General features: G+C 35.1%; 1 protein-coding gene across 1 annotated transcript in view; it reads left to right on the top strand.

Moving 5' to 3' along the window:
- ABCC9 (ATP binding cassette subfamily C member 9) overlaps positions 1-26,067 on the top strand; it is a 145,412-nt gene that overhangs the window by 7,526 nt on the left and 111,819 nt on the right. Inside the window, exons 5-12 of the mRNA XM_082635944.1 lie at positions 4,652-4,773; positions 12,561-12,727; positions 13,781-14,023; positions 16,119-16,313; positions 18,307-18,459; positions 18,977-19,132; positions 20,300-20,434; positions 22,679-22,841. Of these exons, the coding sequence (XP_082492070.1) occupies positions 4,652-4,773; positions 12,561-12,727; positions 13,781-14,023; positions 16,119-16,313; positions 18,307-18,459; positions 18,977-19,132; positions 20,300-20,434; positions 22,679-22,841 (1,334 nt within the window). The remainder of the gene's footprint in view (positions 1-4,651; positions 4,774-12,560; positions 12,728-13,780; positions 14,024-16,118; positions 16,314-18,306; positions 18,460-18,976; positions 19,133-20,299; positions 20,435-22,678; positions 22,842-26,067) is intronic.

Consider the following 26,067-nt stretch of genomic DNA (forward strand, 5'->3'; position numbering starts at 1 on the left):
GGTGCTGCATCCTTTCTCTGATAATACAAGTTCAGATCTCTGGGGCTTGTGCTCATTGCTGTGCTTTCTGTTTCTTTGCTCCTTTGTCTACAAAGCCCTGGCAGAAAGTTCTCTCTTTTTAAACATTTTGACGTTTACCTTATCTTTCAAACTAGATATAAATAGCAAGAAGAATTGTCTATTTTAACGTATAGCTCCAATGGTTATATATTTATGTATAAATATATATACCCAGTTCTCAGATATTTCAATTTACTTTGTAAAATAGCAAAGATAGATGAGGCAGACATTAAAGGAGTCTGAGAACCAGTGAGGATACAGCTACAAATTGAGGCAAAGCACATAACTATTTCAAAATCAGGATTTGTCATGAAACCCCTATTTTTGAAGGAATTTTGTCATTCTTATAAAAGAAGAAGTTTGTATTAGGCAGTTAGAATGTAATAAATTCCATTGAACTTGAACATAATGTGGGAGAAATATTTTTATCACACAGTAACAGAAAATAAACTCAAGTAATAGGAAAATTTCAATTATGAAATTACACTAAGTGGTATATCTTTCATTGAAGAATTGATTTGAAAAGGTCTTTAAAGTCTAAAAAAGAAAGTTTTGAAAATCATTTTCCTCTTATCGAATAAGAACCTCTCCTGAGGTTTATGTTTTTCTGTTGCAGTTAACAAGGAATGAAACTTCAAGAGTTGTATCGTGGAGCCATCTATTTTGTAATGTTTTATGACAGTTCTTTGAATATATGTGCACATCTTAGTTTCTGATTAAAAGGAAAATCAGAGACCCTAAGATATGTCGCCTCTCCAAGCATTTAGAAGCTTATTGGCTGTTATTGAGAATTGCTTACAACTCTTTGGCATTTTTGTATTAGCATATCCAATTCTAGTCTTCATTTTTTTATTCCCTTAACATACAGGCTAACTCTCCATGTTTTTATGTACTTGTATATAGTGGAAGTCCCATGTGTCCTAAAAGCTTGATATCGTGTGGGCAAGGATGAGTCCTCCTTTCCAGCTTCATGGTTGATGTGTAGATTCAGTCAGAGACTTAAGACAGAGGCTGAGCTAATAATGAGGACATGTGCTAATGACGGAAACTTTTTTTATAGCCGTAGTGATATAAGAGACCCATGCTAAAAACAAGCAGAAATACACCTTTGATCTTGTGCTACCCTCTCCCATTCTTTTGCTGCAGACTCTTCTCATTCCCCTTTTCATCCAGGAGTCTCCAAAAGACATCTTCCAGTTACTTCTGAACCCAAAGATTTTGTTTGCTTTCTCTCATGCCTTGGCCTATTCTGGAAACTGCTTCTACAAGTATCCCAGAGAACGTTAATGATGCCTTCATGGACATCTTTTCCTCTTTAACATACTTATTATATTTGGCACTGCTGATCATGCCTTCTTTCCTTCTTTCTTTTTTTTTTTAACAAAATTTTAAGAACTGTTTTTTACCTAAAATATCACAAATGCCCATTATAATCAGTGAAACAATGCGCAGGCTTTCCTGATTGAATATTTGATTGTCTTTTTTAGTAATACAAATATTAAAGCTATTAATTTTTCTTTTGAAACATCCTGTTTTGCACCGGTTTTCCTAAGAAGTATTCTCTTTTTTATTTCTATCTAAATAATTTGTGATTCTGGTGGAGATACTCTCCTAGGTCTAGGAATCATTTTCAGTTTGCTCTTTAATATGATTTGATTGGTTTATTATTAGAGCATATAATTTATTAAATGAATACCTTCTGGGACATTAACATCTTCATTATAGTCAAATATTTCATCATTTTATAGGTAATTAATGAGTATTAAGAAATAATATATATTCTTTATAGGAGACAAAATTTTATTGAGTTTACTCATTGGATTGCTACAGTCCTGTGTGTTCATTATTTTTATATTATTTAATCCATCAAATTCAAAAGGTGTAAATTAAAATCTTCACTATTATTGTGTTTTCACTTAGGTTTTCATTTCTATCATTTTCTCTTTTTTTGAAATTGTTCTTTTGTTTTCTGTGCTATATAGTTTTTGGTTTTCTCTCTTTCTGACTAAATATTTTCTCCTATAATAGGATATTTATGCTTCTACCAAAACACTTAAGTCTGCAAATCTTTCTCTAAAAATAATAGAGGTTAAAGGAAACAATAGGGTTTTGGGACACTCAAAAAATATACTACATTGTAAGTAGAGCAGTTACAATGTGATAGAAATCTTAATAAAAATACTAGTATGGTTAAGAAACATATTAAATTCCTAATAAAGAAATAAAGTAAATATAACCCTTACTGTAGCTTCTGCTGTCTTTATTAATCCTTTATTGTTGCCTCCCTTACTGTTTGTTATTCTTTTTCTAACTTCTTGAATTGACTACTTAATTTATTATTATAATAATTTCTTATTGAATATGTTTAAGATTATAATTTTCTTCTGGGTATGGTTTTGACACTTTTCATAGGCCTTTATGGGTAGTGTGCTCATTTTTAAATTTTCTAAATATTAAGTGGCCTTTTGATTCTTTCTTTGCTTCAATAACTAAAGAGTATTAGAAGCATTTCTTAATTTCTGTAACGATGAACTATTTATTTCCTACTTTTTCTCTTTGATTATTTGAACTGTTTCTGGGAGGAGGTGGGTGGTTTTTAAGCCTGCTCTTACGCTATCATAGTACTATCACAATTTCATTACCCTCTTTGTATTAATAACTCCAAACGTCCCTGATTATGTTCCAGATCTCCACGTACACTTGCCTTTTAGGCATCTTCTTTTGCATGTTTATTAGACACCTTCACATTCCATACATTCCTCTCTCCAATGGGCTCTTCCTCTTAAAATCTTATCACCATCTGCCCAAGCACCCTGGGAACTGTTCTCTACATCTCCATCACCATCACACTTATACCCTAACGCTAAGTCCTGTTCATTTTGACAGTCTTTTCCAAGTGAACATATGACTTTAAACATACAATTAAAGCTACTCATAATTTGGTATTCTACCAACATTAAATTACAGTTACTTTGGAGCATAAGTTAAATGGTTTAAAGTAAGCCTGTAACATACCTGCAAAACACCTTCCTAACTCATACATGCAAATTACTTCTCCATGTAAAGGTCTCATCACTCTAACCTCTAAGTTACCCTGCTCCAGAAGTGACTTCTCTAAGGCTTACTGTGGTCCAAAGAGAAGGAAGAAAAAGACTGTCAAAAGACTGTATTATCTCCTTCATGTTACTGCTGCCAAAGCTCAACTCAGGCTTTCATCATCTCTCACCTGGCCTCTCCCCATAGTTTACTAACTACTTTCCTTCTTCTGTGTCTCTCCCCTCACCTCAGACACGCACAGTACCTACCAACTCCATCATCCACACTACTACCAGACTGATCTAACTCTAAAATCCTAATCTTATTCTACCACTTTCCTGTTAAAGTATTTCTGTTTTCTGCAAGATTAGATTTTAGCTCCTTACCATGGCATACAATGCCTTTCATAATACAACTGATCTCAAACTTACTACTTAAGGAACATTAAACTACTTGGAATTTTACACATTCTGTTCCCTGTTTTTTAAGTGCTCTTCCACCGCTTTCCTGAGTAGTGGCTTCCTTTTTATATTTCAATTCTCATTGTCAACTATACCTTTTCTGAAATGACCTTCCCAAATCTTCCTCTTTCCTTCACTCTTGAACTATTTACTTCCTTCTCTATACCGTTGGTGTACCAATATATTTCAATAATTTGAGAAAATGTAAATGTTTAACTGTATGGCATTATTAATACAAATGGACTTGAGGGCTGTCTACCATGCACATCTGTCCTGGCATATTTCCAATCCACCTGAAGCTCTTTATTGCCCTCAGAACGAAGTCTCATGTCCTTGCAGTCACACTGAATTTCTTGTAGTAGTATCCTCGGACGTATCTAGACCCTCTGTCTGGAATAGTCTTCTTCTACTTCCTCTGAGGAGCAATTCCTCTTCTTAAGGTCTCAGTTTAGAAGTCACTCCTTTCTCAAGGCTTTCTCTGTCTCAGGCACTAGCCTTACATGCATTCCCATTCCCTTCACCTGTGTTATAATTCCCTATTTCCTATTGTTCTTCTCAATAGACTCTAGACTTTGTGACCACAGACACTATATCTTGTCTTGTTCACTGTTGCATCCCACAATCTAATAGTGTCTGGACCAGCAAACACATATGTGTTGAATGAATTAATGAAAATGGAGAAGCCACTGAAGGCCATAAAGTTTGGGAAAACTATCAAAAGAATAAATGTACTTTAACATACGGTAGAGTTCATATTCAGCTGATTGTTTTTATTTGCTTCAGGTGTTAAATTATTTCAGCAGTTCTGCCCTTCAGTATAGGAATTGTTACACATTTGCTTTTGTTGTAAGCATTGTAACATCTTGTTTAGCTGTATTTACCCAACCCTCCGTGTGAGGGCAAGTCTTTTCAGCAGAATTATGTCTCCCAATGTAATCTTCCTTGTATGTTCTCGTAGCATTCTGTATATAAAATACCTCATTCTGTATTTTAAATATTGCTAAGAGAACGTTTTAATGAAAAAGTTGGAAACAAAATGTGACGCTGTCTGGAACCATCAGCTGTAGACACTGATACTGTCCCGCTCTCTGTAGACGGCGCGAGTCGCGGCATCTCCACCTCTTCATGCCGGCCGTGATGGGATTTGTTGCCACTACAACATCAATAGTATATTATCATAATATTGAAACATCAAATTTTCCTAAATTACTTTTAGGTAAGTATGATCCAAGTGTTGTAATTGTTGTTTTTTCCCCAAAGAGCTATTTGTTTTTCTTTCTCCTCATGGTAAATGCTCTCAGCAAGGGTAGGGATTGGAAGGCATGAGAAAACCATAATAATTAATTCTTCTTTAGTCTCCCATTAAATGTGGAGATGAAGTAAGTTGAGTTATTATAGGCTGTGAAAACTCTATCCCCTCAGGACATCTCATGAGCAAGTCACCCCAGCTAGTCCTTCATGTTTCTGCTTCTGGTTTGGAGGCCTGAGGCATTTTCCGAAGATCCAAGTCTTTCATGGATGCTGTGGCATGTCACACTCTTCCTAGAATTGCTGTTGAGGCATCGGGGGCCTCTCTGCAGTGGAGTGTGGTTCATTGCATGCTGAAAACTATACTCTCCTGAGAAGCAGCTGCCCCCAAATCATAGCCCCTCACATCTACATCCTGCCTAACATTACTTTTTATAAGCGTCTCTTGCCTTCTTGTCCGGTGGAAATCAGAGACTGTCTAAAATTTTCCTAATTTTATTTTTTGCTTTATGCTCAAATAAAGAACTCATCCCAAATAGTTACATGTAATACTGTGATCCATCCTTGCATTCCTTGGTGTACACTTTCATATAGAAAGCTGAGGTGAAGATACAGAATGTGGATTATGCATGGGCTGCAGGGGCCTGTGTGTCCTCTAAAATGGTAGGCAGAGTTGTATGTTTTTGTGTGAGTAAATGTTTACAGTTTTCTAAGGTTCATGGATTTTTGTTTGTTATTTGATGAAAATGACATTGACTACTGAATATAGCAGTTAGGAAAAGGAATGATTAAACCACACGAATATTATTTTATTTGCTTATCCAGAGGACATTAAAATTTGAAATGAATAAGTGATAAGTGCTGATTATTTAATTCTGTGTTGCGTCACATTATATGATTCAGCAAAGGTAATCAAATAAAAACAAGTTGTCAGGGTTCAATATTAATTTAAAAGGCTTGTCCAAGTCAGAATTATCTTAACAGAAAGCTGTTTGGTACAAAATTGTAGGCAGATATTATTACGGAAATCTTCTTATGTAGATGCGCAAAAAAGGCAACAGCAAAAATATATATAACATTGGGAATTCAATACTCTTGACATTAAGTTTCTGAAAAACTGTTGCGGATATAAGAGTTATAAGATGTAATTAGAAAGGAAATGTGCACCTTAATGATATTTTGAAGGAAATGCAGTCAGAATCCGGATCTAAATTTTTATGTAGATACAAGACAGAGGGCACAATTTGATCATATTTCTGGAAGGACTTATAGAGTTAAAAGCTAGTCTAACTTTCTCCTTATTTTAGGAGAGAAATATTTGGACCTAGAAGAATCACACATTTTAAGAACCCAGAACTAGTAATTTTGTCCCAACATTATATTATGAACATCACCAAACAGAGAGAAAGTTGAAAGCATTAGATGAATACTTATTTTTCTACCACCTAGATTCTTCAGTGTACATTTTCTTCTATTTATTTTATCAAATATCTACATCTTTCCGCTCCCCTATTCATCCATCAATTCATCTTAATTTTTTGATGCATTTTAAAGTAAGCCGCAGGCATTGCTATTCATCACTCCCTGATTATTTCAGCATGCATATTATTAGCTAAAGTTAAACATTTGTTTGCAGTTCTTTTAGTGAGATAAAATTTACATACCAAAGTACAGAAATCTTAATTTGTTAAATGCATCCACCTGTATAACCAACCCTATCATGATTTAGAACACTGTCATCATCCGTGAAAATTTTCTTGTGCCCCTTACTAATCAATCCTCATTTTCATCTCTGTAGAGGCACATCTAACCGATTTTTTTCTCACCATGGATTAGAGTTGCCTGTTCTAGAACTTCACATAAATTGAATCATACAGTGTAAACTCTTCTGTGTAAGACTTCTTTCTCTCAGCATGATTTTTGGAGGGTTATCCATAATGTAGTATCAATCAGTATTTTGTTCTTGTGATTGTCGGGTTGTATTCCACTGTGTAAATATACCACAGTTTGTTTTTTTTTGTGTGTGTGTGTTATCTAACACAACAGTTCTTCTTCTTCTTTTTTTTTTTTTTTTTTTTAGATGTTGGGGGTAGGAGTTTATTAATTAATTTATTTATTTTTGCTGTATTGGGTCTTTGCCTCTGTGCAAGGGCTTTCTCCAGTTGTGGCAAGTGGGGGCCACTCTTCATCGCGGTGCGCGGGCCTCTCACCATCGCGGCCTCTCTTGTTGCGGAGCACAGGCTCCAGATGTGCAGGCTCAGTAGTTGTGGCTCACAGGCCCAGTTGCTCCGTGGCATGTGAGATCTTCCCAGACCAGGGCTCGAACCCGTGTCCCCTGCATTAGCAGGCAGATTCTCAACCACTGCACCACCAGGGAAGCCCCTATACCACAGTTTTTCCATTCTCTTGTCAGTAGACCCCTGGACTGTCTCCAGATTTTGGCTGTCATGAAAAAAAACTGCTATAAACATGCATGTACAAGTTTTTTGTGAATGTATGTTTTTATTTCTCTTGGGTAAATACCTAGGAATGAAATTGCTGGATCATAGGGTAGGTGCCTAAATGTTTATATTTGTAAGAAACCACCAGTTTTTTTCTCAAAGTGGTTTATTTTACATGCTCACTAACAGCATGTGGGAATTCCAGTTGTTTCACATCCGTTTGATGATCTTGATTTTCTAATTTAGCCATGCTGGTGGGTGTGTACTAATAACACATTGTGGTTTTAATTTGCATTTCCCTGATGACTAATGATGTTGAACACTTTTGATGAGTTTATTGGCCATTTGTTATTTTTGTGAAGTGCATATTCATATCTCCTGCCCACTTTTTATTGGACTGCATTTTTATTATTGAGTTGTAGGAGTATTTTGTATATACTAGACACTAGCTTGTCATCAGACACATGTTTTGAGAATATTTCCCTCCCAGTCTGTGGCTTGCAAACTCATTTACTTAACAGGGTCTTTTGATGAACAGATTTTAATTTTAATGTAGTATAATTTATTATTTTTTCATGTATGGTTATTGCTCTCTGTGTCTTAAATCTTTGCCTTCCCTCAAAATATGTTTCCCTCATATTCTCCTGGGTTTTTTAAGAAGCTTTATACTTTCAGTTTTTATTTTTAGGACTGTGATCCATTTAAAATTGGTTGTGTGTATGGTATATGAGGTTGGTGTCAAGGTTCTTTTTTTTCCAAATGTATAGAAACTTTCCATTTCTCATTGGATTGCTTTGGGACCTTTGAAAAAATTAAAGCAAATGACTTTAAGTATGATCTATTTCTTGGCTCTATATTTTCCATTCCTTTGATACATTCATGGATTTTCATGCCATCACTATTCTGTCTTGATTACTGTAGCTTTGGAGGTCTTGAAGTCATGTATTACAATCATACAGCTTGTTTTCTTTGTTTTACTCCCAAGACTGTTTTGGATATTTTAGTTCTTTTTTATTACCATATACGGGTTAGAATCAGGTCATCAGTTCCTACTTAAAAAAAAATTCCTTGAGGGGCTTATGATAGGGATCGCACTGAATGTACAGAAAAATTTGGGGGAGAACTGACATCTTAAAAATGTTGAGTCTCACAATCCATTCTTTACTTTTTTAAGTCTCCTTTCATTTCCTGTAGCAATATTTTATAGAGATGTAGAGATCTTTCATGTCTTGTTAAAATTATTATTAGCTTTTTTGTTTTACCATTGCTGTTATAAATGGAAGTGTATTTAAAATTTTATTTTCCAATTGTTTCTGCCAGTGTGTAAAATACAACGGGTTTTTTATATTGACCTTGTATCTTGCTACCTTGGAAATTCACTCATCACTTTTAATTATTGCTCTGTAAGTTTTTTGGGATTTTCTATATAAACAAACATACCATCTGAAAGTAGAGACAGTTATACTTGTTTCTTTTCAAACTTTATGCTTTTTTTTCTTTTTCTTGCTGTATTGCACTACGTAGAACCTCCAGTAAGATGCAGAATAGACATGGTGAGAGTGAAATCCTTACCTAGCTCCTGATTTTAGGGAAATATAATCTTTCATACTTAATTATAAAATTGATTATAAGCTTTTTATATAAGACCTTATCAAGTAAGTTTTTTTCTATGCAAAGCTTTGCTTTCTCAAGGGTTTCTCTTTTTTAGTCATGATAAATGTTGAATTTTGTTGAAAGACTTTTTTTCTGCATCAGTTGTAGCACTATATTTCTGTTGTTTCTGCTGATGTACACTGATCAGTTTTTCAAATGATAAAGTAACCGAACATACTGGGCTAAGCCATACATTGTCATGATTTGTTATCCATGCTACATATTGCTAGAGTTTGTTAGGGTTTTTTACATTTATTGTGAGGGATATTGGTCTGGGTTTTTTTTTTTTTTTTTCCTCACAATAGCTTTGTCAGGCTTTTATACGCTGGGATACACAGATGAATTGGAAAATGTTCTCTATTTCTCTGTTTTCTGAAGAACATTGTGTGAGATTAATTTCATTTCTTCCTTAAATGTTCAGTAGAATTCACCAGTGAAGTCATCTGGGCCTGGAGTTTTAACTAAGGAGGGATTTTAAATTATAAATTTATTTCTTTATTATCGACTCTTCAGAGTATCTGTTTCTTCTTATGGCAGTTTTGGCAGTTATAGTTTTTGAGAAAATTTCCTTTGTTTCTTGAAATTACACAAGCTTATTTTTTTTTTATTTTATTTTATTTATTTATTTATTTATTTATTTATTTATTTTTTTTTTTTGCTGTACGCGGGCCTCTCACTGTTGTGGCCTCTCCCGTTGCGGAGCACAGGCTCCGGACGCACAGGCTCAGCGGCCATGGCTCACGGGCCCAGCCGCTCCGCGGCATATGGGATCCTCCCAGACCGGGGCACGAACCCGTATCCCCTGCATCGGCAGGCGGACTCTCAACCACTGCGCCACCAGGGAGGCCCCCTATTTTATTTTTTATTTTAGATTCAAGGGAAGTTATCTTTATTTTCTTACCTTTTTATTTTATATTGGAGTATAGTTGATTAACAATGTTGTGTTAGTTTCAGGTGTACAGCAAAGTGATTTAGTTATACATATACATGTATCTATTCTTTTTCAAGTTCTTTTCCCATTTAGGTTGTTAGATAATATTAAGCAGAGTTCCCTGTGCTTTACAGTAGGTCCTTTTTGGTTATCCATTTTAAATATAGCACTGTGTACATGTCAATCCCAAACTCCCTAACTATCCTTCCCCCTCATCCTTATCCCCTGGTGACCATAAGTTGATTCTCTAAGTCTATGAGTCTGTTTCTGTTTTGTAAATAAGTTCATTTGTATCTTTTCCTTTTAGATTCCACATATAGAGAAAATTTATATTTCATCTAAGTTTTTTTATTTATTGTCATAAAAGTTGTTCAAGATATTCCCTGATCATATTTTTTAAGTACATAGGATACATAAGGATAACTCTTCTTTTATTCCTAATATTGGTAAATCTGTGTTGTTTTCCTGATCGGTCTAGCTGGGGACTTATCAATTTTCTTGATCTTTTCAAAAAAATCAACCTTGTTGGATTTGTTCATTTTCTCAGTTATTCATTTTCTATTTTATTGCCTTTTACTGTTATCTCTCATCTTTTTATTTTGTTCATTGTTATTTCCTTAGCTTTTAAGGTAGAAACTTAGGTCATTGATTTTGGACCTAATTTTTTCTAAAATAAATATCTAAAGCCATAAATTTTCCTCTAAGTATTATTTGCAATTCTTAATTTTTTAATCTGTAGTATTTTCCTTATAACTTAGTTGAAATGTTTTCTAATTTCCCTAGTGATTTCTTTTTCAACATGTGGTTAATGAGAAATGTATTTTTTAAACATCTTTATTGGAGTATAATTGCTTTACAATGGTGTGTTACTTTCTGCTTTATAACAAAGTGAATTGGCTATACATATACATATATCCCCATATCTCCTCCCTCTTGCATATTGTTTAATTTCCAAATATTTGGAGATGTCTAGATATCTTAGTGTGTGGAAAAACCCAAAGATTACCTCCATTATCTCTGCCTGGTGCTCACACTCTGTATACTTTGAGTGTGAGTGGACCTGAGACTTGAGTGTGAGTGGACCTTGAGTGACTTGAGTATGAGTGGACCTGTGACTTGCTTCCAGCCAATAAGGTTTGGCAAAGATGAAGATACCAAATCTGTTGAGACTGTAGCCCTAGTCCACACCTGGATTGCAGCCTTGATTCACAGAAACTGTGAGATAATAAATATGTGTTGTTTTAAATTTCTAAACCTATCATAATTTGCTAAACAGCAATAGAAAAGTCAATATGCTTATTGTTCTTGATTTTTAATTTAACTTCATCATGATCAGAGAACATTCTTTATATGATTTCCATTATTTTCAATTTATTGCTTCTTGTTTTCTGAGTGAGTATATAGTGTGTACTAGTACCATGTGAATTTAACAGTAATGTAGATTTTGAAGAGGTGGTGTATTTTTATAATATTAAATATCAATCTTATACATATAAAGTAGTTCAAGATGTTTGATAATGTTCAGACTTTCTAAATCTTCATTAGGCATATGTGTATTTTTTATTGTCTTTATGAAAAATGACACATTTATCATTATTAAAAGTTTAAAAATTTTCTGCTAATACTCTGTCTTGAAGTCTATTTTATCTGATACTAATATAACCACTCCAGGTTTCTAATGCTTCTTGTTTTCATTGTATAGCTTTTTCCACCCACTTATTTTCAATCTACTGTTTCTTTATATTAAGGTGAATCTCTTTAGATAGCGCATAATTTGGTCCACTTATTTGTTCTAAATCCATTCTGACAATCCCTGTATTTTAAGCTAAAAAACAAGATATAAGTTTCTATGCCAATGTTCAGTTATTTTTCTCTAAGGAAGTTGTGATCACCCTTAAACTTTCTGGTTTTGATAAGTGTTGTCCAAGCGGGATTGTCTTATGTGTATTTTAGATTTCTTCTTGCTCATCTCATATTCATTTGTACTGAGCTGTGTTCAAAGTTCAAAGTATGCTGGATCCTTGACAACAGATTTCTAGGAAAGTTTGTACTTTCATCTCATATTTCTGCAAAATGCTGGCTGTGGTTATGAGATGATATAGATCCCTACTTTTCTGACCTACTTGTGGTCTAGTTTGCTCTGTAGGATCAGTGTTCTTCTCTGTGTACTGTGGATGCCTGTGGTGTTTTAACCCATTTGGGTGAGAAGAGTCACTTACTTACCTGAATTCTGATCAGTAAAGCAGAAACTCTATTACACTGCTACATAGATTCCACAATAATTCCAGGATAACACCCCTGGAAATTGCAAGATACTTACTAAGGGATAGGCTACACAGATAACAGCTTGTTAACTCTTCATATAATCAGGGCTTCTTAAAAAACAAGACCAAAAGATAAAGTCAACTTTAAAGTCTATAGAATTAATTACACGTTAATTTCTGAAGAGTATAGTCTGTCCTTATTTACATGTCTCCTTATATATGCACATCTATCCCACATAATCAGAGTGGAAGCACTAATATTTTAAAGTCATTATCATACTTCCAATTCAAAACTCCAAAAGTGCACTAAAGCATATCTGTTATTTCGTTAACAAATAAAATTATCTGGAAATAGAAAATCTTAAATTGTCTTTGTCAACACTGTATTTATATTGAAATTTCAGTGAAGCTTTAAAAAATAGCAGTGAAAGATTGTATCTTTTCTTTTTACTTTTTATTTTTCCAGCCTTATTCCTGTATTGGGTAATGGCCTTTATCACGAAAACCATAAAGTTGGTCAAATACTGGCAGTCTGGTTGGGGAGTATCAGACCTGCGTTTCTGCATCACAGGCATAATGGTCATCTTGAATGGACTCCTGATGGCTGTGGAGATCAATGTCATTCGTGTCAGAGTAGGTATCTAGTGATTTTTGTGTAGTTACTGGAGTTCAAGACCTGAATATTAAAGATCATTGTCAGTTAAGAATCAGTATTTAAGAGGATAAACAGTGGAATATCATCTATGTGTATAAATATAAAATTGAACTAATTACTAAGTTTCAGACCATTAATGTTCCCGAAATCTCAATATGACCCTGGAATCTATTTACTGTATTCATTCATAAATATTGATCAAGTGCCTATGATGTGCCAATCATTATGCTTAGTCTATATTATAGATGAAACTGTTTTCATCAGGTAGTTCCATCATCCATGATTGGTCCAAAGCAAACCTGGCTTAATCAAACTCGTGTATTCGCAGAAATTTTGAATGGAAAAGAAGATAACCTAATCCAGTTTGCTCATTTCATTGATGAAGAAACTTCCATAGACATAACTCTAGCTTTAGAGCCAAAGTAATATGGTCAATCTCATACCTGGTCTGTGATTACAAACCTCTTGTACTTACTTTCCGCCACATAACGCTGCCCGTTATATAGTGTGAAATAATAGTGACTGATTTTTCAATGTTCATTTTCCGTCAGAGCACTCTGAATTTGCTGTGAATGACAAGATACATGTTGCAATGGATAGTGGAAACAGCGAACAGCAGCCAGACCACAAATTAACAGAGTGACTCAACAGTGGTGTTGCTAACACGTTTAAGCAACCTGCATGATGTAAAAATATTCATTTAGTTGAATCTACCACTAAGTATCATGAAATATCGTGAAAGGATATCACGAAAGATTGATTTTTAGTGATAACTCTCTTTTAAAGGGGTAATTGATTTTTAGCATTGGCCCAAGTGTATTAAGTGTGAAATTCTGGAATTTAATTAGAATGTAGTCACAACAAAAGGGATTTTTTTTTTCCTCAAAAGGATATTTCAGAAAGGGATGGAAAGAAGTATGAAAATATGAATTTTGGCCTCATGAAATGAAACTGTAGGAAAGGTTAAATTTTATTTTTAATATGTGGAAAAAGAATTAGGTTGTTATCCTGTGGAATTTTTCTTGCCACAGAGATATGTGTTCTTCATGAATCCTCAGAAAGTAAAGCCTCCTGAAGACCTCCAGGATCTGGGTGTGAGATTTCTTCAACCGTTTGTGAATTTACTGTCAAAAGCAACATACTGGTGGATGAACACGCTCATCATATCCGCTCATAAAAAGCCTATTGATCTGAAGGCGATTGGAAAATTACCAATAGCAATGAGGGCGGTGACAAATTATGTTTGTTTGAAAGATGCATATGAAGAACAAAAGGTAAGTTAGTATCTGTTTTTCATGTCCGTGATTGTAGAGAATGGGCCTATTAATATAAAGGCACTAAGCTTAAATAACACGTACAGTTAAGGAAGAGCAGATTTTCTCAATCTGTCTTTCCCAGTAGTTTTGAGTCAGGATAACTGGGCTGCTGAGAATATACCAGAAGAGCCTATGAAATATGGTGTGTTAGTTGCCCAGTCACTACATGAGGAGAGACAGAGAGAACACTGTCTTTTCTCTAGGACCAAATAGAAAGTAAGCATTAAGTTCAATAATTGTGTATGTCTAATCCTTGTCACCATATATTAATAATTCATGGAATTTTTATTGTCTTTTTTCAGGTATCTTGTCAATAATGTTGTTATTTAAAGGGAAAGTATCCATGAATAACTTTTGAGAAATGAAAACGCTTAAATTAATTATTAATTAAAATTTGGATTCTGTATTTCAAAATTGGGGAACTAAATTAAATAAAGGGGCATCATCTACCTACTCCATGTATCATCCTACATATCTGTCAAAATTGGTTTCTTCTTGTACTTTCTTTGGGTATTTATAATTGCTTTTAAAAATTTAAATATCAGAATCTTTGGATATTTTCAATTTGTCTTGTTATCATTCTGAGTAGTTCTGTGTGATAGCCACTGTGGAAGATGTGTTTTATATTGCTATCACCTACAGATATTAGTGTAATTAAAAATAGCAGTATTTACACCAGCATTGGAAGGGAATTGGGTATGATGGATCAGTTAAAGAGTTTTTGGCTGTTCTAAATCAAGATCAACAAAGCATTTATGGTAAATGATGAAAATGACCTCTGTTTTGTGTCAAAAATGTGTGTTATGAAATTAATATTGCAGGAAATGGTTACTACAAACGAACCTGAGTCATCTCTCTGGTTTCACCTCTGGGAAAAGTATTGCATAATTTTTTTTTTTTGCTTTTGCGGTACGCGGGCCTCTCACTGTTGTGGCCTCTCCCGTTGCGGAGCACAGGCTCTGGATGCGCAGGCTCAGCGGCCATGGCTCACGGGCCCAGCCGCTCCGCAGCATGTGGGATCCTCCCGGACTGGGGCACAAACCCGTGTCCCCTGCATCGGCAGGCGGACTCTCAACCACTGCGCCACCAGGGAAGCCCTGCATAATATTTTAAAAACTTCTTTTCTAAAGTAAAGATGAATGCTATAGCCTAAGCATAGCTTAAATTTTCTGAGTGCTCTTTATAATACAGTCACTTGAACTCGGTGTGTTAATGTCTTTTATCAATAAACTTTAAAAAATAACTGAATTATTCATCTCACAGGGAGTTGAATATGAAACATGATTGAACTATAATGCATTGAGTTAGCTTCTTTGCCACAATGAAGAAACTCTATCTACTTCCTCTCCAAGATGTAATTATAATTGTTCAGGTCTTAAAATCTTTTCAACACATGATTATAGAAGTGTGAAGCCATGAGTTGGCTTAAGCAAATATGCCATTCTTCATTCTGCATTTCTTTGAGGAATAACTAGCAAACACAAGTCTAATGTAACTTTTAAAAAATTATTGACCCCCATTTATGGAGATGTGAAATACCTGGAGAAGAAACAATTTGAAGTTGGATGATCTCTTTTGTTTAGCTTGTAACTTGATAGGTGAATCTCTTGTGATCTGGTGACTTCAGAAATCTTAACTAGACTGTCAATAACCTGGACCTTTGTATTTTACTATTTTCTTTTCCATACAGTGTTATTTGGTAATATTCATGACAGATTTATTCATTTTCTAAATCAAAGGGAATTAAAATTAGTTTGGTCTTAAGAATTTGGGGTCATCCTTTGACAACTAAAAATAATACAAAATGTTTGAAAAACTGGCCTGGTTACTCTTCATTCTCTCTATTTCATTAAAACACATTCAGTAGTTATTTTTTACAAAGGATGCAAGGATACCAGACTATATGTACTATATTGAAAGGGATTCAGTAACATTTATTTTTAATCTTTTAAAATGTCAGAAATATTGGAAGAGATTCCCATAGTTCCTAAGATTAATTGCCGCTCTATTATTTTATTATGGTTCATCAAGTTTTTTTTTTTTTTTCTTTCAGAAAAAAGTGGCCGATTGTCCAAATCGGACTCCATCTATATGGCTAGCAATGTACACAGCTTTTGGGAGACCAATTCTACTTAGTAGCACATTTCGTTATCTTGCTGACTTACTGGGTTTTGCTGGACCTCTCTGTATTTCTGGAATAGTTCAACGTGTGAATGAAACCCAGAATGGGACAAATAACACAACAGGGGTAAGTTTGTGGTGCTTTTGAAAGGAAACATATTTTTGGCAAATTTCTGTATAATTGTTACTTTTTTGAAGTGCAGTTTTATGAGCAGTTCAAACAGGCTTATTTACAGAAAATTGAATGCTTTTTAAAAGAAAGAAAACAATAACTTTCCTTGTAGAGAAAAACATGAGTGTATGTATTCAATGAATGGATGTGGCCAACAAAATTATTTTTCAGATTCAGAGGCTATAAACATTTAATAAGCATTTACTGTGTGCCAGAAACGATGCTCAGAAATTTCATATTGATTATTTTATTAGATCTTTATAGCAATTCTGTAAAGAATTTTCATTCATGAGTACATGAGGGTGGCTGAGTCACTTTTTTAGAGGCCTATGACCAATGATATCGGCAATGTGATTTGTAGTATGTACTTTTATCTTTTCCTATATAGTAAAAGCCATCACCCTGTTTCACAATTATCAGGGCAAGTCACATTATACTTTTATTAGATATGATGTTACTGTTGGGGACTATATAGTATACATTATTTGCTGTTATACATTTATATCTTATATTTCCTGTTCTTAAGAAAGTCTGCATCATGAACTTCCTACCTAGTTTCTTTCTAAAATAAGAGTTGATTTCCCTAGTTTCACATATAGAAACTCTAGTCCCGATGAATCAGTTTTCCTTTTCTATTCTCTCAATCTAATTTCCTGTCCTCTTTTCTTTACCTATTAAAATTGTACACATTTTCAAAGCCTGCAGTAAATGCTGCATCTTTGGTGAAACTTTTTCTGCTTGTCCTCGTTGGAATTTGGCTCTCCTTGGTACCCTTCTAACACGTTGTTCACTTTACATTGACACTTACCATAAATGCTATTTATAATGAAGCAGGTTATTTATGGATATACTTACCTTTCTAGGTTGTGAGCTCTTTTAAACAGAGCAACTAGGAACAGTTCCCATTTGTGCCCACAACGCTTAGCCCAGTTCCTTGCATATATTAGTGCTCAATTGTAATAGAGGTGAACCAGATATTTTACCATTGAATAAACGTTTGTGATGTTTTGTCCCTAGTAGCCTGATTTACATACAGATATCGGAATTCCACATAGAATTCCATCATCCCTCTCCCTTACACGTATTAACCACGTAGTTTTCTGAGAAGGAAGACACTTACACATTTGTATGTATCCCCAGGAAAGAAGAGGAAGGGACCAGAAGTAGAATTTAATGGATCTAAACCATAAAAACTGAAGAGTGCCCAAATTGACATGTGTTGCTTTTCCCTTACTTCTAACAAACAAGTTACCATATGCTAGTTACAAACAAAAAGCAATCAATCTGTATATTCTTATGATTTAAGTCATAATCTGACTAAAACAGTTTTTCATAAGTTGTGTTTTGTCACTGAAAGTGTCATGTGGGTGAAATAAATAGCCAAATTATGTATTTTATAATTTATAATTTATTTCATTATATGAATTCAGATAGATGAAGATCAGAAGAAGTCAACTCTGTAGAATTATTTTAAATTAATAAGGCTATGGAAATTGTATTTTTGTTTCATTGGTCTTGGAAATTTTATTTTTGTCCCATTGGTCTTGCTGACCGACTATCAGCTTTGTAGCTTCTACTTCTAAATTACAGTCTAACTAACTTCTATCTTGGTTTACTATTTTCCAGTTAAGTAAGGTAGACTTTATCTTTGTAGAAAATGTTTTCAACTTAAAAAATTTTTAATGTACCTTTCTCCCTACAAATGCCTTCAGGCATTTCCAGCCATCTTAATGATCAATTTGGGATTTTTTACATTGAACTGGTTTGTATTTGTATCTGTGGATATTATGAGGAAAAACCAAAATTGCCTTGCCGTGGCTCATTCCATTGCTGTACTATAAAGTCATTGAGTTTTTATATTTAACAACCATGTATTGTTTAATACGTGCAAACTGTATACCAGTATATGAACAGTTTTAATTTATATCTTTTTTTCTTTTGGGATAAGACTTCAGAAACCCTCTCATCGAAGGAATTTCTTGAAAATGCCTATGTTCTAGCAGTTCTTCTGTTCTTGGCTCTTATTCTGCAAAGGACATTTTTGCAGGCTTCCTACTATGTAACCATAGAGACTGGCATTAATCTCCGTGGAGCCCTGCTGGTACGTACAAGCTTTGAATGATCTTGGCCTCTTGAAAATGCCACATACCATCTAGTGATAGGAATGGTAGAGGCTTCAGTTTAGTTTTTTCCTTCCATTTTCACTGTGATATTATGACATCAACACTTCTAGGATCTACTTAATAAAAAAGAACCACAGAACTAATTAATAAACCCACTGAGAATTAAAAATAATACTTATAATAATATATTAAAATATTTTGAAATCTTGCATTTATTTATTTCTGTTACTATTTGTTCCAGAGATTATGTTTAAATTTGAATATATGTTTAGATTATATCACCAGAAAAAATAAGTTTCTATTTGGTTGAGGACTGAAAGTAATAATACTGAAATGAAAATAATGGTTGACTTAAGAAGATGGCATTATAAGGTTTTTCTCCTTTTTTTCAAAATTTTTTAAAAAGTTATTTTTTCCAATGAAAATAAATAAGCATAATGTTGATTATTAAGTTTAGAGCTCCAAGTACATTTCTTTTCTTTCTTTTTTTTTCAGGCCATGATATACAATAAAATCCTGCGGCTTTCTACATCTAATTTATCCATGGGTGAGATGACCCTGGGTCAGATCAATAACTTGGTTGCCATTGAAACCAATCAACTCATGTGGTTCTTGTTCCTGTGTCCCAATCTATGGGCTATGCCTGTTCAGGTAGATCAATATAAGTAAGATTCTTATTTACAGAGGAAATAAGAACAAGAAGATATCAGTTTTAAAATTTATTGTTTGTTTTTTCATTTGTAATGGAAATCCAAATCCATGTGTATATCATTCACAGTGCTTGGCACAAAGTAAAGATTTAGAACATGCTTTGTTTTATTTTATCAAAATGTGTTTATACACAGGTCAACTAGGTAGCTGCCTACATGGTGTAATTTAAAGTGCATCAAAAATTCCAGGCTGCCTCTAAATGACTGCATCAGAGGTGACCTGAAGGAAATTTTCATTTTCATTGGAATTCCCAAAGAGCCTAATTGATTAGGCACTAAACATGTGCCGTTGCCCCCAGATGGTCACTAATAAGCTGTTATCATTGGCATATAGGCATGGTTAAAGGCTTTAACTGTACGGATACAATTCATTTGTTGACATCTTGAGCTACGATAAACTGAGCTATTGGGAAATCGAAAAAAACAACAGCAAGAGACGATAACAGGGTTAAAACCTGAGTTTTAAAAAAAGAAGAAGGTGACAAACCGGAGAGGCTAGGCCTAAGTGGTTCAGTCTTCGGTTTGGGAAATAAATTTAAAAAGGGAAGTAAGGTAAGATGGGGCACCAACATTAGCTTCTCCACGGTTTTAGTTAGACCTACCCTTTTTGTCATTAAGTGACGTCTGGGGTCATTGAGGAGCTGACGAGCTCAGATCATTTAGTCCACAAACAACTATCTTGTTCTCTTACATGATGATGCTGGTTCTTACTTTCTATCCCCCTTGCCTTGAAAAGCTAATACAATTCCAAGAGAATATGGGATGTTAAATTTATGGCAGGTGACAACATTTTCTAGAAAAATTTTGTGTTTTAAAAATTTGAAGCCCATTTCAGGTTGAAATCATCCTTGGGACCACTCTGCAACTTCATGCAGTAAATTGGTTCGGCACCAGTTGCACACATCATGACACTAAAAATAAATTCCAGCTATTTAGCCTTTGCCAAAGAAATCATAGCAAAACTCAACTGTCACAGTTGAGTTGACTTCCAAATACACTTAATATAACAATTAAGAAACACAGTCATTTCACTAAAAAATCCTTCCTTTCATGCAGTGGTCCCCACAGCCCTATTCTTTTTCCCCTTGCCTTGTGTTTTCCCTGCTAGATCATAATGGGCGTGATTCTGCTCTACAATTTGCTTGGGTCCAGCGCGTTGGTTGGTGCTGCTGTCATTGTGCTCCTTGCGCCAATTCAGTACTTCATTGCTACAAAGTTGGCAGAGGCTCAGAAGAGCACTCTTGTAAGTAACATCTTTTGGAAACTTTATTAGTAAAATCTAGTCATGCGGTTTTATTTTTAAAATATAGGAAATTAATACATACCACTCAGGATTATTTGGAAATCATTATATTTCATTTCATTTCTTAGGCAGCAAATGGGAAATTTCTGGGTTGCTCAACAATTTTTAAAAGTGGATTTGACATCTAAGACGGAACGATCTTAGACTGTAAATACAAGAATCCCAATGCCTGATGTTTTCACGAGTCATGATGTGAAGAGGCTTTGGATCTTCTTGTAGATCACTTACCTATACTTATGGGTACTAGAGAACCCACTTATGGGTACTTTTGATTACACGTACATTGGATGTCAATTACTGACATGGGAGAAATGGACTGAGGAACAAATAAAGGGTCAGATTTGGTGCTTCTGAAATTAAATGTCCCTAGGATTGAATCAGACCATGTGATGAGCTATGGAGTTACACTGAAATGTTTCAGTGGCAGCTGCTCTGCCTGAGTATGTTTGTGGTCAACTTGGCAAGCAAGAAAAAGCTTGATTATTGACCCTTTCTGGCTTCAATTTGCCATGAAATCATTTTATTTGAGCAAGAATTGGCTTCTTTTAAAGAAATATTTGCAAATAATAAAATTGTTGACAGCATGTTTAGAAATAAAGTTTGATTAAATATGAGCAAGGCTGTCTGTAAATCAGGCGTGAAATGTAGGGATGCTGCCACTGGTGGACTGTTTCCCAAGGTGGTGTTTCTACCGTGACAAGCAAGTCTCATGTCACACAAGTGGTTTTTATCACTTGTTTTTCTGCCGCTTCTGACGAGGTTACTTATTATTTCTGTCTGAGCCATCTACCCTCTTTACTCCAGGACACGAATACAGAAAGGTGTGGAAGGGGGACACAAAGAGGGGACATGACAAACCAACATCTGACTTTCATTTAGCCATTCATACTGATTCGTTCACTCACCAAAGCAGTCATTGACAGGTCCTTAAGACCCTCAAGAGACAAAAAGGTGAATAAAATCAGATCATTTGCTAATGCCATTTGCAGCAACATGGATGCAACTAGAGATTATCATACTAAGTGAAGTAAGTCAGCAAGAGAAAGACAGATATCATATGATATCACTTATATGTGGAATCTAAAAGATGACACAAATGAACCTATCTATGAAACAGAATCAGGGACATAGAGAACAGACTGATGGTTGCCAAGGGGGAGGGGTTGGGGGAGGGATGGAGTGGTAGGTTGGGGTTAGCAGATGTAGCATTTATACATAGAATGGATAAATAACAATGTCCTACTGTATAGCATAGGGAGCTATATTCAATATCCTATGAGAAACCATAATGGAAAAGAATATGAAAAAAGAATGTGTATAATATATGTATAACTGAACCACTTTTCTGTACAACAGTAATTAACACAACAGTGTAAATCAACTATACTTCCAAAAAAATCAGATCATTTGCTGCTTTTGCTTCCTCCTATCTGCCTTTTGCCACTCTGCAGATCCTTTTGAGAGTTCACAGGTGATATTGTACTTTCCTAGTAATTCTAATGTAATATTTGGAGGAAAATGAAGCAGTTGACTAAAGAGAGGCTCTTGGATCTGCTACACATCCCCTTACAGTTAATCCAAGTGGTTAGCAATCAGTACCTCTCATTTAGGCCTTACACAAGAGCTTATGAAGAAGGAGGTGGAGATTTCTTGAAGTTAAGAATAATAGGCTTGGTTTCAATAAGTGTCTTAGGAAGACTCAATGTGAACACACACAATACTGTACCCTCACATTCCCAAATCAGAAGCAAACTGACTTTTCTTATATTCATTGTTTCTCTTTTCCTAAGTATGAGTGATAGTTCTGAGGGGAGAAAGAAATGATTTAGATATTAGAAGGAGCCATTGGAAGCCTCTTTATCATTTCCCTACATGTCTGTGTGTGTTATCTGCAGACATTATTCAAGGAAATCATGTGAAACTCAAGAAGCTGCTTTTATTTAAACCAAAGCAACAGAGGCATAAACAGTTTTTAGGTGGAAAGAAATTTGAGGCCGTCTCCTTCGACTCTTCATTTTCACACTGGAGGCAGCAGTACAGAGGGTTTCACTGCCTCTTCCGGGAATCTCAGACTCAGAGCCAGGCAGAAATCACGCTCTCCTTAATCTGTATCTAGCACGTGGTCTTGCCTCTCTGATTCACTTGGATGCAGCTTGCATTGTTTTTTATTCCTTTCTTTCATAGGATTATTCCACTGAGAGACTGAAGAAAACAAATGAAATACTGAAAGGCATCAAACTTCTAAAGTTGTACGCCTGGGAGCACATCTTTTGCAAGAGTGTGGAAGAAACAAGAATGAAAGAACTATCCAGTCTCAAAACCTTTGCTCTTTATACATCACTCTCCAGTAAGTTGCTGTTGCTCCGAGGACCACCAAAAAACATGTGGTCTGTTCACTTTAACTTGTGACCATTGAGGCATTCTAGGCATCAGAGGAAGCCCATTTATTTTCTCCATTTGTGTGGTCCAATAGCCGCTAGCCACGCGAGGTTATTTACATTTAAAGAGCAGAGTTAGGACAAGCTAAGAGTCAAGTAGACCTGAATTCAGGTCTTTGCAAATGTGTGTCTTTGCCATGTTACTTGACATCCGAAATCCTTGGTTTCTTCATCTGTAAAATGGGGATGGTGATGATTAGTAGTACTCGTCATTGAAACCCTCATATCAGTTACAGTTGGGATGCATCATGGGTTTTCAGTAAAAATTTATTTAAATTGATTTGACAGTAATACTGTTGATCTTCTTGTCCCCAAACATCCCTAAAAATTATGTGAGGTTGTCTTCCCTGTCTCTTTGGGAGCTTATGTTATTATATTTCCTCGAAGATTGCATGTGAAATGCCAGTTTTGAAAATTGAGGAGAAAACAGTGTCAGCATTTCCAGATGAAAGAGGCCAAACTGCATTCACATAAAACCCTCTTTTCCAATACACTTTCGAGACTTTTTAAATACAAAGCATTTTCTCCACAACTCTAATTTTTAAAAAGCAATTGCTACAAAAATATTATTGTTTTTTTTCTCAAAGAGTGACACTGAGTACTCTCAAGAATAATGAGTTCGTGTTAGTACAATTCTTCTGAACTTAGCCAAACTACTCTCACTAATATTTGATTTAGTTTGTGTGTCAGTTTTGCTCATTTCTATTGTTCCCCAGACCTTCAACAACTTAAAGTTTTGGAGGTTTATAGATTGTTTCCTTTGAATTCTAAACTACTTGAGTCCTTAGAGACTGTAAACACTACTTTTGTGAAATGGATTTAAGGAAAATATTTGGTTAATATAGCTCATTTATTCTAGCCCTAATGCTGGATACATTAGAAATGAAATGGGGAGGAGATTTATCTTCCAGCTCTGCACCACTGCTAATATGGTGTCAAAACGCTAGAAGATGGAATGATCGATATCCACTTGCTTATATGATAGTACTCTAAGCTGCTGGCTTCTACAATATATTTCTCTCTGCAGTGGACTGAAGTTCTCATGGCGAGGATGGATACAGCCAGAAATAATGATGATAATCATAATAATAACAAAAATATATTGAGATACTCAGCCAATTATTGCCATAAGTAGCTTTACATATATCATCCTATTTAATCCCCACAACAGCCCAATGATTTTGATTCTTTTTTTTTTCTTTTTTTTTTTTTTGGCCACGCCACGTGACTTGCAGGATCTTAGTTCCCTGACCAGTTCGACCAGGATCGATCTCAGGCCCCAGCATTGAAAATGCAGAGTCTTAACCACTGGACTGGCAGGGAATTCCCCAAAGATTTTGATTCTGTTATTACCTTCATTTGGCAAAATAAAAGATGAAGGTGGAGAGAGCTTAAGTAACTTGAATTTCCCCCAAATCATCCAGCTACTAAATGGCAGAGGTGGGTTGTTAACTCACCTTAATCCAGTTATGTAAGATTTGGGTTGGTTTTTGAAAGCCAGAGACGAAAGAGAAGAGGACAGAGTAGACCATACTGAAAAGAAAAACAAGAAATCATGATGGTGGAAATGCATAATCATGTTTTTATGACTATAGGCAGCAGGAATTCTTATATCAGTGGTGTAAAGTTCCACTTACACCACTTCCAAGTTTCCCGATTTGGTTACATATGGTGGTGGTGGTGGTGAAGAGCTTCCATTATCTGAGTTGAATGGACCTGGCTCTAAATCTCAATTCTACCACTTCATAGCAGTATGGCTTTGACCAAGTTACTATTTCTATCCTCCAAGCCTCAATTTTTTATGTGTGACAGTGGAAAATAACAATCTCTACCATGTAGGATTGTAGTAAGGATTAGAATAGATTAAGGAATGCTGCAAATGTTGATTGACTTTTTGATTGACTCTATTCCAGGCACTACATCAAGGGCTTCCTACTCATTGTTTTGTATAATGCACCTGGCAAGTGGGCTAGTGTTCAGTAACCTCCCTCAGTTTCCTCCTCTAAAAATTGGTGTAATAAGAATAATACCATTCACTTTGTTATAAAGCAGAAACTAACACACCATTGTGAAGCAATTATACTCCAATAAAGTTGTAAAAAAAAAAAGAATAATACCTTTCTCACAGGTATATTGTGAGAGTCAAATGAGACAGTGGGCATGGCACTGTTCTGTAACTGTTAAAAATATTTTGTAAATAGTATTTGCAGAGTACCATAAGTTTAGACCAAAAAAAAAAAGAAAGAAAGAAAGAAAGAAAAATGTCAACTGTATAACATAGTGGTTACTGTTGGGTCTTAGAGTGCAGGCTGATCTGAAATGAAATCCTGCCTCAGCAACTTGTCCGCTCTACATCCTTGGTCAGCATTTGGTGGCGTCTTGGTTTCCTCATCAGGAAGTTGGGCTGTATTAAGCATACCTGGGGGAATTAAATAAGATAATGTATGTAATGTGTTGAGAAAAGCACCTGAAACATAAAAGCGCTCAATCTGTGGTATCGGAAAATATTGAAAAACAAAGTTAAACAGGATAAATACTAATAAAACTGAAGATCCATCTCTATGAATCAATGTTCTTGCCACTGGAGATCATATCTGAGGGCAAAAGAGATTCTGTTAAATCATTTCCTAATCTCCACTGCCAAATGGTCATGTGCTGTTTATGGATTTCATTTTTTTGGTGAAAGACAAAGACACAATTTTATTTTTTCTCTCTTCACTTTGATAGAGTTATATATGGAGAAGTGGGAAGAACATGAAGCTTTTGACCAGAATTGTCTGGGTTTTATCCAAGCTCTGTCATCCCCTAGTTTGGAATCTTGCCTGTTACTCATCTTTCCTAAGTTGTTTCCTCATTATTGCGCAGGGTAGTTGTAATCATTAAATAGGAGAAGGTACTCCCATTATACCTCAATAATTGTGAGTTGTTGAGTAGTGACAGAGTGAAGTGGTGAGTACAGTCTGAGGAGCCCAGCTGTGTGACCTCGTGCATCTCATCCTCATCTTTATGATGACGTAGGAAGGGTCCCTGATAACCTGCACTGGGTGCAGAGTGCCAAATAAATAGTTTTTAGTAAAATAGCAGCTGCTCTCACTCTTCCTCATCAAGAGGAGATTACTTATTCAAAGATATTTA

This window comes from Mesoplodon mirus (assembly GCF_964341445.2).
Source record: "Mesoplodon mirus genome assembly, chromosome: 11".
Lineage (NCBI taxonomy): Eukaryota > Metazoa > Chordata > Mammalia > Artiodactyla > Ziphiidae > Mesoplodon > Mesoplodon mirus.